Below are 16,328 nucleotides of genomic sequence, written 5' to 3' on the forward strand. Positions count from 1 at the left end.
ACTTATAATCTAAGGGTAGGTTATGCACATGGAACTTTCCTAGCCAGATCCAGATGTGTTCAAACGGCGCCTCTCGTTTCTCAAGACTAATGGATCTATCGACAAATTTTAATTTTTTTTATTAAAATTCAATATAAAGATAGAGATAAAATCATAAAAGATATTATATTGATATATTTAAAAATAAAATGATGGCAATTTTAGATAATTGAGAATTTTTTTTTTGCCCAATTGTGAGAGTAATATATGAAATACATCTCTAAATAATATACTGAAAAAGCTATTTTTAAAGTTATTAAATATATTATGCATATTAAACATGTCATCATACATCAAGAGAGTTTGTTTATAGTAGAAATTAAACACAAGTAATAATTAATTTATAATAACTTATGTATTTTATTCTATCTAGCAAGCTAAGTTGCACCCTTTGTTAAGAAAAGTCTAACTTAATTATTTGAATAGTAATATTAGTTGTTATAAATTCTTTTATAATTGAGATTTATTCAATATATATATACATATATTCAACGATCTAGTCAATGAGATTAACCCTTTAAATATGGACTAACTAGTTCACTGTTGACCAGATTTACACTACCCATTATATTCTTCAGCAGGATGTTTCATCAACCGAAGTGACAGCTATTCGTCTTGTCTAATGGACTCCTCCTGAGGGGTTTGTCAAATTAACGTCGATGGCAGCTCCATTGGCATTCCAGGAGCATCAGGTTTTGATGGTCTCATCCTCATGAACCACTAATATCGGAATATCACTCATTGTGTTAGAAGCCGACACTTGTGGTGTAGCTTTTTCTAGATTCTAGTTAATTGTTTTTTTTTCTTTTCTTGCTTTAGTTTCATAATGATTAATCTTTCTGTAATATAAAATATATCTATATTTGAGATCTTATTTTAAAAAAATTGAGAATAATATCAAACCAATGAATGACTTGTTAGTAAATAAATCTTTTAAATAAATGTTTATATTTTGAGAAACTAATATTTAACTGTCTAGATATATATGGAAAAAAAAATAAAATTATAAAAACTGCAGTTAAATTTAACTTTTCTTTATCAAAATTAACTTTTGTATAAGTTATAAATAAATAAGAGAGTATATAAAATGGGGGTGACGTGGTAACAAGTATAACAGCAGAAACTGCAAAAGGAGAGATAGAGAGGGTTTGTTTTGTTCTTATTGTTTGTGTGATTGAGAAGAAGAGAGCGTGAAGGAGAAGAAGAGAGAGGAATGGGTTCACCGACATCAAGGATTGTGTTCCGTATTGTGGTGGTGGCGCTTCTGCTTCTTCTTCTCTTCTACATTGGTCGCCCTCTGTATTGGAAAATCTCCGCCACCGTCCACGACATCCGCAACAACAAGCAAACTGTCAGACAAGGTTCCTTTATTCTTTTTCTATTCCAAATTCTCAACTCTCTCTTTAGTTTCCCATTTTTTTTCAATTACCCTTTTTTCTCAACTTCAGGTCTTTCCCAAATCGTCATTGAGGCTCAGAAATCGGTCGGTTGGTATCACGATGAGTCCGACTCAGGGGTTCGTGCTAACTACCGAAAACTGCTTCTTCATAAGCCCATTTCCACAGTTTTTGCTTAGTTATAGTTAGATAAATACATGTCACTCAAGATTTTCTTTCTGTTCTTTTTTTTCTCCTCACGATTCTGTGATTTGCATATCTGGTTTTTGTCTTATATGGACAATAATGAGGTAGACGAATCTTATCTTATTCAATTGCATAATGACCATCATATTCTAGATTTAGGGGCTTTTCTCTGGGTGTATTTTTAAGTGGTGGGAAGGTTAATGACGTGCTTGTGTTATAATTTATCCTTTTTGAAGGGGGGAAAAGGGTTGATTATGTGTGCTCTATAAGTAAGGTGGGTGAATAATTTGGATTGGTAATGAATCAATGAAAAAGTAAATCTGTTCAGTTTTATATAGGCTCATATTTTCTAGGATATTGATCGTTTAACATAATGTATGTTATGCACTCAAAGTATGGCAAGATTGTTAATTGAACCTTGCTTAAAGTTTTAATATTAAGTGGAATCAAATTGTTGCGGTTCTTTAGAGTTAGTATGGTTGGATGACTAACACCTGATTATTGGGAATACCCAATTACCCATGAACCTTTTATTAGATTGAGACTTCGTAAAGTTCAATAATTTGGGAGAGGAAAGGTTGTTTTGGTTCATAGGATTAGGAGTAAGAAGGAAAGGTTGTTTTGGTTCATAGAATTTTTTTTTCCTTTAAATATTCTTCACAATTTTTGGGGTCTCTTGTGCTTCATTCAGATCCTCGAAACTTTAAGTTCCTTTCCTTAAGTAGGGAGAAGTATGTTGCAGGAAGTAAAAGAGGCTTATTCCTTAAGAAGCTCGATGGCAGGGTCTAATAAATGTGGATATTATAGTTTCGGATATTTAACAGAGTTCTAAGATTCTGTCATATATTATACTGCATTATTGGGGTTTTATATTCTGCCTGTGGTGGCGTAAATGGAATATGTTTAGCTATCTTGAACGCTGGCTTGGGTTTGGATCTGATGGCATGCCCAACCCAATCAAGGTTTGATCTTGTTTAGCCTTCTGCTATGAATCCTTGCATGGTAGGTAGAGACTGAGAGGGAAAGGAATGGACGATTCCATTCCTCATGTTATCCGGTCACTGAATTAAACACGTTGCCAATTTCCCTTCATATGACAATGATGATAATCGAGTGCAGTTTGCTGATGGGGACCGGGTTCATGTAGAATAGATCATAGTTTTCCGTGAAGAAAAATGGTAGATCATATACTCTCTAGTGCATTCTTTTGACCACACCATCTTTTATTGGTTAAAAGTTATTAAAAATCACAAGATTTAGTGGGTTCCACATAGTTATTAATGACTCTCTTGATTTTGTAATTTTCAACACATTTTAATTAACAAGAGAGAATATGTTGCTAACACTTCTCTTGTGGTGAATCCATGAGTACGTGGCCCTGATTATCAATATCTGTTTTAGAGGGCCTTTTGTACAAACATGCAGCTATCAATATTTAGTTAGGCTTAGGCAGCCATCCTACTGTCAAACATAGTTGTTGACTTGTTGGGATTATATTATTTTTGTTACGGAATGGATCATTTATTTTGGGTGTGTTTGGTTGAGGGGGTAAAGAGAGATATAGAGAAGAAATTAGGCGTGTCTCATATCTCTTACACTACTTTAATTCAAAAATTTCTTTTTATTTCCATCTTCTCTATTTTCATCCCAAACACACCCTCCATGTCAAGTTTAACATAAAAAATAAAATATAGAAAAGGATCCATGGAACATTCATTTCATGTCAAGTTTGACATAAAAATAAAATATACTCAAATGGTGTGTTGGTCGAGATGTGGGTTGGAGAGTGCTTGAATATGTAAAAAAAAGAAACCGGTTAACATGCATACCTGAAATATGATTGCAACAACGAGTATGTTATGAAAGAGGGGACCATCGATCGAAATGTAACTTATAGAAATACTAATTACCGTTATTACGAAAAAAGAAAGTAAAGCGTGAGTTGGGGTGTGACTTGTGAGTAAGGGTGTTTTGGAAACAATTTCCAAAATTTAATAGAATTTATATTAAAAAATGATTTGTGAGTGGTTCAAAATTATTTTACAAAACAATTTTTTTTTAAAAAAAAAGAGGTTTAAAAGGGCAATTAAGTTAAACTAATGAATAAATGAATGAAAATAACAATTTTATCAAATTAACTTTATTATTAATGTGTTTGCTATAAACACAATAGTACCATTCTAACAAATATTATTAAGAGTATAAATGAAAAAGTACTCACTTTGATGAATAAAACTTAATAGATAGATGAAAAATGAATAATAATTTTATAAAACTAATCTTTTGTATTATACTATATTGAAAAGATAAAGTGATACATTTATTTTGGATATTAATGGAAAAATTAATTAATACTATATTGAAAAAATAAAATAAAACTTATTTAAGTTATTTTTCTTCTAACACAACATTTATGTTGGGATAGGGGAATAATATTTTATAGTACTGATTAAATTTTCTCTGATTTATGATCATTGATATTAAATACTAATAAATTTTAAATAGAAGTAAAATAATATTTTTTTAAAGACACTCTCCCATTCTTAAACTATAGATGTTTTAGCATTAGTTTTGTTCTAAAAACTATTAATGTTTTATACATTCAAGATTAAATTTACAAATTTTTTTCAACAATCCTTATTTGTGTATTGAAATTTTAGTGCTATCTAAAATAGACAATAATACTCTCAAGTCAATAGCTAATCACTCATTAATGAAAATATCCACCTAACATAATTTATAGACTCTCCATTATCTAAATATTGATGGTGAATAATGATTTCAATAACATGATTAAATATGAATATTTTAATAAATAAAAAATATGAATTAATATTTTTTAGTGGATGTACAGTAACCTTAAACATTTAGTATTAGAAAGTAACGCTTTTGACTCTTGTAAATGCTGCCGCCCATGAAACCCAACTACGGTAGGGGCTTCAACATTTGTATTCATAGTTGCAATGCTAGTTGATCTTCATTTAATTGCTTTTTAAAAGAATTAACAGTGAAGTTAATTAGTAAATACTGGAATTTCACTAAAATATAATTTGAAATTAAACATTATATATAAGATTTAACAACGAATTACTCTTCGGTAAAATAACAACAACAACAACGAATTACTCATATTTAATTATGCATGGGACCCAACGTCAACTATATTTAATCATGCACGGGATCCAACGTCCAATTTAACAAAACTTGGTAAGAAAATATTTCGAGAAATATATGAAGATCAAATGAGTTCTCAATAAGAGAATAGATGTTTTACAACAAACCACAAGTTAGATGTCTTAATTTTGACAAGTTTGACATACCATTTGTGGAGCGACAGATTCGTGTGTTTTGTTTATGCATGCTGCAAATCACGCAGTGTAATTTGTAAAGTTTTTATATAATCGGAGTAATAGCATATATGGAATATTGTTAAGAAGAAATAATAATGTTTAAAATATAAAAACTATACAGTAAAAAAATAAAAAGTATAACAATTAGTTTCTGAAAATCATATTTAAAGTGTGGAATCAAACCCACTGTAAGATTTATGAATAATAATAATAATAATATTCATAATAGTAATGATAAATAATAATAAAAATAATAAAAAATAAATAAAAACACTGTAAGTTTTAACATGTTCCGTTGCGTGGATGAAGTTTTTCACACTTTAATGAAAGCTGCTAGTTATAATTTTTGCGTCATTTATCTATTTTATATAATTTATTAACTGGAAAATGTGTTTTTAAACACGGACATAAGATGTGGCAGTAACAAGTTATATTTTTATTTATTTTCACCACAAAAAAGTTACATTCGAATTTATATTTTTTTAATCTAAATAATGACAAAATTCAAAATCATCTAATTAATGTGCATCATAGACAACCTTCTTTTTTTTATTTTTTTAAATTAGAATGTAAGTTGTGTTTACACGTTTGACATTTTTTTAAAATCACGTCACAACTGGTATTTATATTCATGGTTGTGTATGTCAAATGAAAAAACTACCCATAAATTAATCTTTCTTCTTGAATGTGATGATTAGAGTACAACTCACACATATATATCAAATCATTTTCACTGGGTTTTTCTTTTTTCTAGATGCATGTGGCTCCTTTTTCTGCGTGGGTGGTCAAAATTGAAGTACCATGCAAGCATGCAAGCACGTGAAAATTTTATGTATTGTTATTAATTGTAGCACTCTCACATCACATTCACAGTTGGCGGTGGTTCCTCCGGTCCTCCCCGTTCAACTATATATCTGTTTGGTAATTGGTCATCGACTCTGCTTAATTAGTTCATCTTTCTTTCTATTATAAATACTCCACGTTGACGAATAGAATGTTGTTGTTGGGGATAAGGTGTTGGGTTTTAGTTTCTTCAATTGCAGTGGTAGTGTTGATTATTATAGGAGGTTGTGCAGAGGGTAGTAGGCCTCATCGGATTCTTGTGGATACAGATGTTGACACTGATGATTTCTTTGCTCTTCTCTATCTCTTGAAGTTCAACGCTTCACAGTTTCAGTTGGAGGTAAGCAAGCCAATCCTTCAATCAATTTACAATATATACTTTCAGTTTCATCTCTTTCTTTTCCCACCTTCATCCTTCTTCTTCTTTTCATTGTAAGCCATCATCATTTAGACTTTCAATCTGGTTGGATACATTTTTTAAATAATATTTCTTATGAAGAAAATCAAAATGGAATAATGAGCTTTTTTATAAGGTAATAAAATTTGTTTATTTATCATTTAATTTATAAAGTTCTTGCGTATAGTTCTTTTAATTTATGTATAAATAAATTTTAATTTATAAAAGCTTTTCTGAATTAACTTATCTTAACATACTATTTGACTGAGTGAGCTGTGTATTTTAATATCATTAATTACTTCCCGACCAATATAGTTGTTCTCTAGCTAATTAAATTGACGAGTTTTTCTTTATTTCTTTCGGGGGGTTTTTACCATAATAATAATAAAAACAAAAGGTGTGTCTTTCCAGTTGTGAATAGTCCTCCGCGTGGGCGTGTGTATCCACGTGCAGTGGAAGTCATAACTCATACGTTCCGCAAATTGTGGACAAGGAACTACTTAAATGAGTTATACTTTTAATTATTGAAACAAAATTAAATTAAACAAAAACTTAAAATAAAAATATAATTATGAACAAGCTAAATCTTAAATAACAAATTGTGGACTTTTAACATATATGTGTGTGTGTGTGTGTGTGTGTGTGTGTGTGTAATATTAATATTTTGATGAAGGCTTGTTTCTTCCGGGCTGGTGTTGTGTACCTATTTATTAATTTTGGTTTGTGTGTACCTAGTTATTAAAAAAATACAAAGTCTTATTTATTTGTTAGAAGATTATTTAAAGAGTGATAGTAGTCTCATTGTTTGGACAACGACTTTCACTAATTATTGGATTTCAATCGATTTTTCGAAACTACTAATCAGTATCCGTTATACACATCATTTAACCCTTTATTATTAAGTAAACCTACTAACCGCTTACACAAGACATTTCCGGGGATCTCGGGGGACCAATAGGATCGTGATAAGATGTATTTGTACATTTGACCTAAAGAGAATTATATTTTTACACTTATATAAATGCTCTTAGACCAGATGTTCTTCCTTTGAGCTACAATCTAGTTACATGAACAATACTTAAATATGAAGTAAAAGAAAGAAAGATTATAATATTATACTCTCTTGATAAGAAGTATCACGGTAAAAGATGGTTTGATATTGGATAGTACGCAATTAATAATCCATTTCCGAATTTATGGATATATTCGTTGATTTTTCATCTTCAGGGCATCAGCATCAGTGCAAATGCTTGGACGAGTGCTGGTCATGCTGTTAATCACATTTACGATCTACTTTACATGATGGGGCGAGATGACGTTGCCGTTGGAGTTGGAGGCGAGGGTGGAATACTACAAAATGGTACCATACTCCCTAACGTCGGTGGATATCTTCCAATTGTAGAACAGGTATATTCTTATCCTTTTGCAAACCCTCCTTCAAAATAGGGAGACACAACATAGAGTTAAGTGTCTGCTCAACAAAGACAAACGATCCCATTTATAAGTTAAACAAGTGTAGTTTAGTAAATAACTAAAAAAAGAAAAACATATAAAGAATGTTCCCGCAATACATTTACTTTTTGATTTTCGTAAAGTTAATACTTTTTCATTTTTTATGTTTTGTAAGTTTTTTTTTTAAAAAAATTTTAATTCCTATAAATTGACGTTTTTTCAGTTTGAATTCATGTGAATTTCTAAATTTTTTTATTTATAATTGTTATAAGTTTATATTTACTAGGATCAAAATAAATAAAAAATATAAATTTATTGAAACTAAAAATAAACTAAATATTTTACCGGAATTAAAATTAAAAAACATAACCTTATAATGACTAAAATTAAAATATTAAACTTATAAAAACTAAAAGTGAGAAAAAACTAACTTATATAGAAATAAAAACCATATTTAAATATAATATATTTTTAATATATCTTTATCAATATATTTTTTTATTATTAATTAAAATAATTAAAATTTATGAAATGATATAATTTTTATGCTCTATTTAATGAAATTATTAATAAATTTTAAAAAATTTAAATCAATAATAAAACATACTAGAAAGAACATTTTTTTATGAGTATTAAGAATTTCTCTCTTATATTTGTCAATGATATTGACGTGTGAATTAAGCAGGGAATGACAACAGTAGGAGGTTGCAGATACAGAGGGGCAATTCCTGTAGGTCTTGGAGGGCGATTAGACATCGATGCCAATTATGGTATCAGGAAGGCTTTCCTACCGCAGGTACAAATATAATACCTAATATATGACCCGCTAATTAAGGTAGCTTAATTACTGGTAGAGGAACTCACATGTTCAATTTTTTGCTTTGTACATAAAAATGTTTTATGTCATTAGTGATGCGTCTCAAGTGAATTTGCATGTTAAATTAACTTAGATAAGCATTTTATGAGTAATTTTAACTTTTACCCTTTACGGGAAATGAATTTTCTGTTAAAATAAGCTTTTTTTTTCCATTTCCTTGTTATTAATTGTAAAATTTTCCATTTCGAATAGATAACTTTTTCTGTTTAGCTTTACTATTTTAATATTTTATTGAACGTGAATTCTCTATAGAAGTTTGCTTGTACTCATTTGTTTTAATTGTCTATAGCCTAATTACTCATACTAATCATCATGAAAATAGGGAACTAGGAAATACATTCCACTACAGCAACCAACTGCACAGCAAGTGTTGATTGAAAAAATATCTGCAGGTCCAATAACTCTGCTTGTGATTGGAGCGCATACAAACATTGCAATTTTCCTAATGAATAACCCACACCTAAAGAAAAATGTGGAACATATTTATATAATGGGTGGCGGTGTAAGGTCAAGCAACCCAACAGGTTGTTGCCCCAAAAATGCTTCATCTACCTGCGTGCCTATGCAGTGTGGTGACCGTGGCAATATGTTCACAGATTATAATACCAACCCTTATGCAGAGTTCAATATATTTGGAGACCCTTTTGCAGCATACCAGGTCAGACATTTCGATTTACATCAAACCAGTTCTTGCTTTAAAAGTAAATTATTGACACACCTTATTAGTTAGTAATCAGAGAATTGTGCTATTTTTTTTCCCAACTCTTTGAGGCCATTTTCATTTAGTTTTATATAAATCATTTTTAAAAAATTTCATTAAATTTAAGATATTGCAAATTCTAATTTGTACATTTATTGTTCTATCTATTGATATTACTTAATTAAGTAATAAATTATACTTTCTGTTTCAATTGAAATATAGAACAATAATAATGTTTACTTTGCCCTTGATATCAACTGCATTCAACTTGGCACTATTGTTGTTAAGTTTAAGATTAATGTACGCTATGATAAAAATGGTTTATGGGTGTATATACGTAGATCCGTTTATTTATTTGTGTATATTCAAGGAAAAAGTTTTTTTTTAAAAATTTGAAACACGTTTTAAAAATTTATAATAATTAAATTATTTATAAAAAAAAACTCATTATTTCAACATGTTTTTAAAAGCTTAGAAAAGTAGATTTTGAGAAGAAGAAAAAGTTTTATAAAATGTCTATTTGTTTTTGTTTATTTAAATACACCTTGAATCAGACAAAAAATATGTTCACAACAAAAAAATATATCCTGATTTTCAGGTGATTCATTCTGGAATTCCTGTCACCCTTGTTCCTCTTGATGCAACAAACACAATCCCCATCAACGAAGAATTCTTTGATGCATTTGAAAAGAGTCAAGACACATATGAGGCACATTACATTTTCAAATCCTAGAAAATGGTCCGTGATACTTGGTTTGACAACGAATTCTATTCGGTAATTAATTTCTTAATGAATTTATGCATGCATATTATTTTCTGTCATTAACAATTTAACATGCACTTTGTTTGATAAAGTAACTAATATTCATAATAAGTTAATAACTCATTGGTGGCAGAGTTATTTTATGTGGGACTCTTTCACAGCTGGTGTAGCCGTCTCAATCATGAGTAAACCCAATAACCATAAAGGAGAAAATGAATTTGCTGAAATGGAGTATATGAACATAACTGTAATCACTTCAAACAAACCATATGGGGTATCTGATGGCTCCAACCCTTTCTTTGATGGCCGAAGAGTTCCTAAATTCAATTTAGAAAAAGGTGGGGTGCATAGTGGCCATGTTCAACAAGGACTTAGAGATCCACTCTGCTTTGTGAATAATGGGAAAGGGAAATGTCAGGTAATTGCTACTTTCCCAACTTCAATTTGTTACGTACACATTCACACCTACATATAGTAAATGTTAACGTGTTATTTACTGCAACATGTTCTATAGGATGGTTACACAGCAGAGGTAAGTGGTCCAGACTCAGTGAGGGTACTTGTTGCCACAAAAGCAAAACCTAACAAGGATGTCGGGAGCTCACTTGACAGAGAATATTTCATAAGCTTCTTGAATGTATATGTTTACTTTTTCAGTATATTATTCAAACTTCTTCGAGATTAATCCCTCACACTTTATATATATATATATATATATGCATGTGAGGAAAAAAGAGCATTTACATGATAGTTCCAATAGAGAAATTTATAAATGTATATTAATAGATTCTTAAAATGATAAAGCTATATGAATCTGACTTTTTATGTCTTTTGTCGGGTAAAAGGTTCTAAAGCATCCACAAAATGCTGGGAGGTTCAACTTCATCACACAGTTTCCTTACTACAAAGAAGTAACTTACAAGCCAGATTTTCAAAATAAAACACTGGGGAAACCTGTTGTGTTTGATATGGACATGAGTGCAGGCGATTTTCTGGCTCTATTTTACCTCCTAAAAGTGCCTGTTCAAGTAATTGACCTTAAGGTATTCTGATTTTTCATTGTTTCTTTGATTTACTTGTTCTAGACCAAGTCCAATATTGACACTAAGATAGGAAGGTGCCCAAATGAAAAACCTTTTATGATTTTAGCTCAATTAGGAAACTTTGTACTTTTAATTTGGGCACTTTAGTTACTGCCTTACACTGGACAATTCAAGTTTTATTATATATGTTGAAATATATACACGATTGCACACACACTGAGCACCTTAAATTTGGGTTCCTTGCACCTTTCGCTTTAGGCACTCATTGTGAGCCCTACTGGATGGACTAATTCGGCAACAATAGATGTCATCTATGACTTACTGCACATGATGGGTCGTGACGATATCCCAGTTGGTCTAGGAGATGTTTTTGCAATGAATCAGTCAGATCCAATATTCCCACCTGTTGGAGAATGCAAGTATGTAAAAGCCATTCCCCATGGAAGTGGGGGGTTACTAGACTCTGACACTCTTTATGGTCTTGCTCGTGACCTACCACGCAGCCCAAGAAGGTGATTTTCAGTTACTTTTATGGCTTTGTATTGCTTATCAGCATTACAGTGCATCAGAAAAAATTGAAATCGTGCAGGCTATGCAGAAATTAATTAGACTAGGCTTATCTCATAATGAAATTAAAACTACTAGGTAAATCTAAAATGCACCACGCCATGTTGGTACACAAAATCTGAGAAAAGAATAAAAGACTTAGCATCTATAAGAATCAAAGACTTAGCGTCTTGAAGCATATTGTAAAGAAGAAATGTGAAAGAGTTATTTCTCTTGAATAGTAGTATAACAATAATATTTCAATTTGCGAAAACTAACTCTTTTAACTTTATTACTAATAATTGCTACTTATACTTTGTTAAGTGTTCCATGCATTCTGGAACATAGACACCTTGTAATAAGGCTATGTATTGGCTTGCTCGCACTTAAAAATTTCCAGTGTTTTTTACCAGCAACTGACAAACACATTGTGAACCATTTCAGGTATACAGCAGAGAACTCTGAAGTTTGGGGGGCTCCTCGGGATACGGATCACCCTGAACTCAGACAACCACTAGCCATGGAAGTTTGGGACTCTGTATTGCAAAGAACTAAACCAAGGTCTAAGATTACAGTATTGACTAATGGACCCTTGACTAACCTGGCAAAGGTTGTATCGGTGAAAAACATAAGCTCAAGAATTCAGGTGAGTTATAGTATATCAGCAAGAACCATAAGCTGCTATGTATGTGGCTTGAGAGTAACCCCAGAAAAAATTCTAGTCATTTTAGTACAATTAGCCAAATGACACACTTAACTCTGCACTTAAAAATTTTGCGTGCAGATGATTAAAATATGAAAATTGTACTGATAGCTTGGAATAACATTCCAAAATGATGCAGGAGGTATATGTAGTGGGGGGACACTTAAGCAGCAATGTCAATGACAAAGGAAATATCTTTTCAGTTCCTTCCAACCAATACGCAGAATTCAATATGTTCTTGGATCCTTTAGCAGCCAAGACAGTTTTTGAATCAGAAGTTAACATCACACTCATTCCACTGAACACACAGCGCCAAGTAAGTTCATTTTCAACCATTATAGGCGAGTTGCGTAGGACACCAAGAACACCTGAGGCTGTGTTTTCCGAGCGTCTTCTGTCAAGGCTATACCGTTTAAAGCAAACTCATAACAGATATCAGCATATGGTATAAGTTCCTGTCCTGTCCACTGCTAATTTCTTCTCTTTTTTTCTAGCTTATTCCTCTTTTAGATCTTAACTTCAGTGCTAGTTATGCTTAAACTTCATTATAACTTGTGATACAAAAAGGAGAATAGCCAACTTTAGAATCATTTTAAGAAATTGCATTAGGCAGAACTAGATTAGGATTTCTACTATTTAATGCCCTTTGTGTTTTCAGGACACATTCTTGGGGGAAATTGTAGGTGCAGCTGTCTTGACTGATAGCAATTCCGGTCTTAATCCAAATTTTGAGGTGAAGGCAGTTAATGTTTTGGCTGATGGCAATGAATCAAGTGATGGAAAAATTGTGGTGGATGAGAAAGGTGGAAAACTAGTGAGAATTTTAAGCAGTGTGGATGCAAAGGTTTATTATAGTTTGTATGCAAACAAGCTTGGCGATGAGGACCAATCAGCAAAGATAGGCAGCTTTGAGAAACAGCGGAGAAAATGGAATCATCCTCACAGTAAAAAATAGAGATCACTTCACTTCACTTGTATGTGATTAATGTATCATTATTCAATTTATAATCCCTCTCATCCAGACACGTTATTAGTTCAAGGTTTTCACGTATTCTGATTGAATCTACTTTTTACATCATCAATAGCCATTATGCTTTCCACGACTATTTTGTTAGTGGTTTTTCTTTTTTAATAGAAGCTGCTCATATTATTATTTCCTGCAAATACTGATCAGCTATACAACTTGGAACAGTATGAAAAGATTGTGGATTAGCAAAGTTTATAGAAGACCTAGCTAATCCATCAGCAATACTTTTTTGTTAGTGTTGTTGATACTATAAATTATCATATAAAAGGAAATATCCGACGGAATAATTTCATTGTATTTCGGGTGTAGTGAAGAAATATACTAATATAGTTTATAAAATTACTTCTTTAATAGTATACTATTTATTTTAATTTTAATAAAAATATATTTTTTTTAAATCAACTTAACCAATACTCTTGAATTTAAGTACATATATGCAATGCGATTTTTTAAGAAGGATAAATAAATCATGTATTCCTCCATTAGGTGTCACTTTGTCATACACCGATAATACCACCGGACACTGATTTGATTTGTGAAGCATCATATCTTTTACGGATTCCCCTTATCTTTGAACACGAATTTAAAAGAATTATCTGCTGTCCCTCCCAAATTTCATATTCCAAAATAAAGTGACTTTATATCTGCATAATCTTCAACCACTATATTTTTTTAACCGATGAATTCATGCCAACTAATGACTTATGGTACATTTCCACGTAATGACGACAATGTCACTAGTCTTGGATCTAGCCCCACCGAAACAGTTTACATGGTCTGGTCTTACATCAGTGCAATCAAGTCTAACGAAGTAATGACTACAGAATCACTCACAAGTCTTATAAAATCACTAACCTTATCCTCCCACTACCATTGTTGAAACTATTTTTAACTTGTCTATATCAATTTAAGGGTTTTAATAAGGTTTATTTTGCTAAACATACTTGTGACGTATGTTTTAATTTAACTAGGGTATCTGGTGTTCATTAAAGCATGCAAAAGATTACAAATTAGGCTTTTTGTTTTTGTGAAAAGGGTTACACTAGATGGAAACTTATCTGAGTTATCTCTTCATGAAAATCCATACATTCATCAGAGACATAAACATAAAAGAGAATTTTCACCAAAGATGAAGTGGATCACAAAATACTCTTGTTTCCTTCTCTACAAATTCACATCCTTAGAAACTAAATTCCATCATTGGGATTGACCCACCAGCTGCCACGATCTGTTGCTCAAGCTGCATCAAATAAAAAAAAAAACATATATAAATTTCAACTCCAGAATGAAACAGAACGTTCTTCAACTATAGTTTTTATCACGTTACCCTGATCAGTGTCTCAAACTTATTCTTAACATGGCAGTACTCTTGCCTTACTTGTTGCAGACAACTGAGGCACCTGTGGCAATTAAAAAATATAATTTTTTCTATTATGACCAAAGCTTGAAATTAGGCCTTGTTATTCAAACTTTTGTACTACTCTTCAAGAGTGTAAAAATTTCAAGAAAGAAAAAAGTTGTTCAAAGATAAAAAACTTACGCGTCTATGTTCTGTTCCTCACAAAAGTTGCGGAAAGAAATGCAACAATTCTTTACCCTCTGAGCACCTATGCTGTGACCAGACAGAAAATTTGTCTCAGTAAACCAAGGAAAGACAGCCATAGTTTATAACAGAAACCGAATTGGAACTACCTCTCTTTCTTTTTTTTTCCTACTAAGGATAATATCTAAAATCGATTAGTCTGTGTTTTATAGTATGTTAAGAATCAACAAGTACAGAAGCGTTGCAAAACAAAATAAAGAGGTTCCTTTTTATTCAGATTCTTATGGGTTACACAATTTTGGTTAGGTCCAATGGAAGAGTGATAATACCTTGAGCTGCTACCCTTTAGCTGGTGAACATGAGCATCAACTTTTTTGAAGTCAATACTTTTCTGATTTCTGCACAAGAAGATAGAAGATCATGCACTTTTCCTAAGCCACCACCAAACAGCAATAATTAACATTAAGGGAAGAGTATATAGCGAACTTACAGAGCAAAGGTAAGGTCATTGAGAAGTCTCTCAGAATCTTCAAAGAAGAGAGAGACCACTTCAACTACAAAGTCCGGGTTGTTCTCATCCTGTAGCTGCTGAAGTTGAAGAAATTGACCATCCAAGAAGCCCTTCTCTCACCATATGTAAGAAAAACAACAAGACCCACAAAATCACAACTGATGAAAACAACCACAGAATTAAATGTGAATTTATTGCACATACTGTTGTTTATCTACCTTACCTCCAAGAATAAGGATTTGGTGTAGTCCAAGCACTCTCTCTGCATCTGATCCACCTCCATGTTTTGCCTTTGGCCCTCAGTCACACAACACAAGCCACTACTTTTTTGTTATGTTACACGATACTTAATGCTATTGCTCAATCAAAAGGGAGGTATAAATAAATAAATAATGCACGTTAGAACGTGAAAGAGATTGATGAGAAATAGAGGTGCAAAATCCAAGGTCTAGTTGCTGTTGGTGCACGTCTACTATCTCTTTCTGCCCGGCCCCGTAGAGTCTTAGTTTTATTCCTATCTATTCTTTGCTTTCTTACAGAATCACTGACCCCACCACTGTTTATCTTTATATATCATTTTTATCCATGATTTGTCATTGTATGTTCTGATTTGATCATATTTTCTTTTGGTTAAAAAAATGGTGAATTAGATTTCTGAAATTCACCAAAGACAAATTTTAAGACTCAGAGAACCTTATTAAAATACTTTAAGAACTAATAAGGTCTTCATTTAGACATAGGAATTCAAACTCATGTTTTTTTAAGACACGAGCTTAATCTTTAGTCATTAGATTAATCTTTTATTGATTATTTCATCATATTCAAATACTCATAAAAATTAAATTATCAAATTTATTATAATGCAATATTATCGTATTAAATATAACATGAAAACAATACCAAAAAAAAATCTATATATATTTAACATGAAAAGATGTAAATCCGTTAATA

At 31.5% G+C, this 16,328-nt stretch overlaps 4 protein-coding genes across 4 annotated transcripts; 3 read left to right on the forward strand and 1 right to left on the reverse strand.

The window, feature by feature from the left end:
- The first annotated feature begins 588 nt into the window (after nt 1-588).
- On the forward strand, nt 589-1,745 carry LOC100796260 (uncharacterized). The gene is made up of 2 exons (XM_003529548.5): nt 589-1,400; nt 1,488-1,745. Exons 1-2 carry the CDS (start codon nt 1,253-1,255, stop codon nt 1,613-1,615), a joined length of 276 nt encoding a protein of 91 aa, XP_003529596.1. The 5' UTR covers nt 589-1,252; the 3' UTR covers nt 1,616-1,745.
- Nucleotides 1,746-5,855: 4,110 nt separating this feature from the next.
- LOC106794238 (uncharacterized) lies at nt 5,856-9,974 on the forward strand. The gene is made up of 5 exons (XM_041017551.1): nt 5,856-6,155; nt 7,440-7,619; nt 8,350-8,460; nt 8,864-9,199; nt 9,840-9,974. Exons 1-5 carry the CDS (start codon nt 5,967-5,969, stop codon nt 9,972-9,974), a joined length of 951 nt encoding a protein of 316 aa, XP_040873485.1. The 5' UTR covers nt 5,856-5,966.
- LOC100817390 (uncharacterized) lies at nt 9,847-14,368 on the forward strand. Its single transcript, XM_014778240.3, has 8 exons — nt 9,847-10,016; nt 10,138-10,422; nt 10,519-10,641; nt 10,850-11,047; nt 11,306-11,559; nt 12,038-12,239; nt 12,436-12,741; nt 12,955-14,368. The coding sequence occupies exons 1-8, from the start codon at nt 9,978-9,980 to the stop codon at nt 13,249-13,251; spliced, it is 1,704 nt and encodes a 567-aa protein (XP_014633726.1). The 5' UTR covers nt 9,847-9,977; the 3' UTR covers nt 13,252-14,368.
- LOC100306648 (putative histidine-containing phosphotransfer protein) lies at nt 14,280-15,856 on the reverse strand. Its single transcript, NM_001251205.2, has 6 exons — nt 15,601-15,856; nt 15,357-15,487; nt 15,196-15,264; nt 14,864-14,935; nt 14,651-14,723; nt 14,280-14,563 (listed from the first exon to the last, which is right to left on the reverse strand). Exons 1-6 carry the CDS (start codon nt 15,658-15,660, stop codon nt 14,504-14,506), a joined length of 465 nt encoding a protein of 154 aa, NP_001238134.1. The 5' UTR covers nt 15,661-15,856; the 3' UTR covers nt 14,280-14,503.
- Nucleotides 15,857-16,328: the final 472 nt, after the last annotated feature.

Source organism: Glycine max, chromosome 7, assembly GCF_000004515.6.
Source record: "Glycine max cultivar Williams 82 chromosome 7, Glycine_max_v4.0, whole genome shotgun sequence".
Lineage (NCBI taxonomy): Eukaryota > Viridiplantae > Streptophyta > Magnoliopsida > Fabales > Fabaceae > Glycine > Glycine max.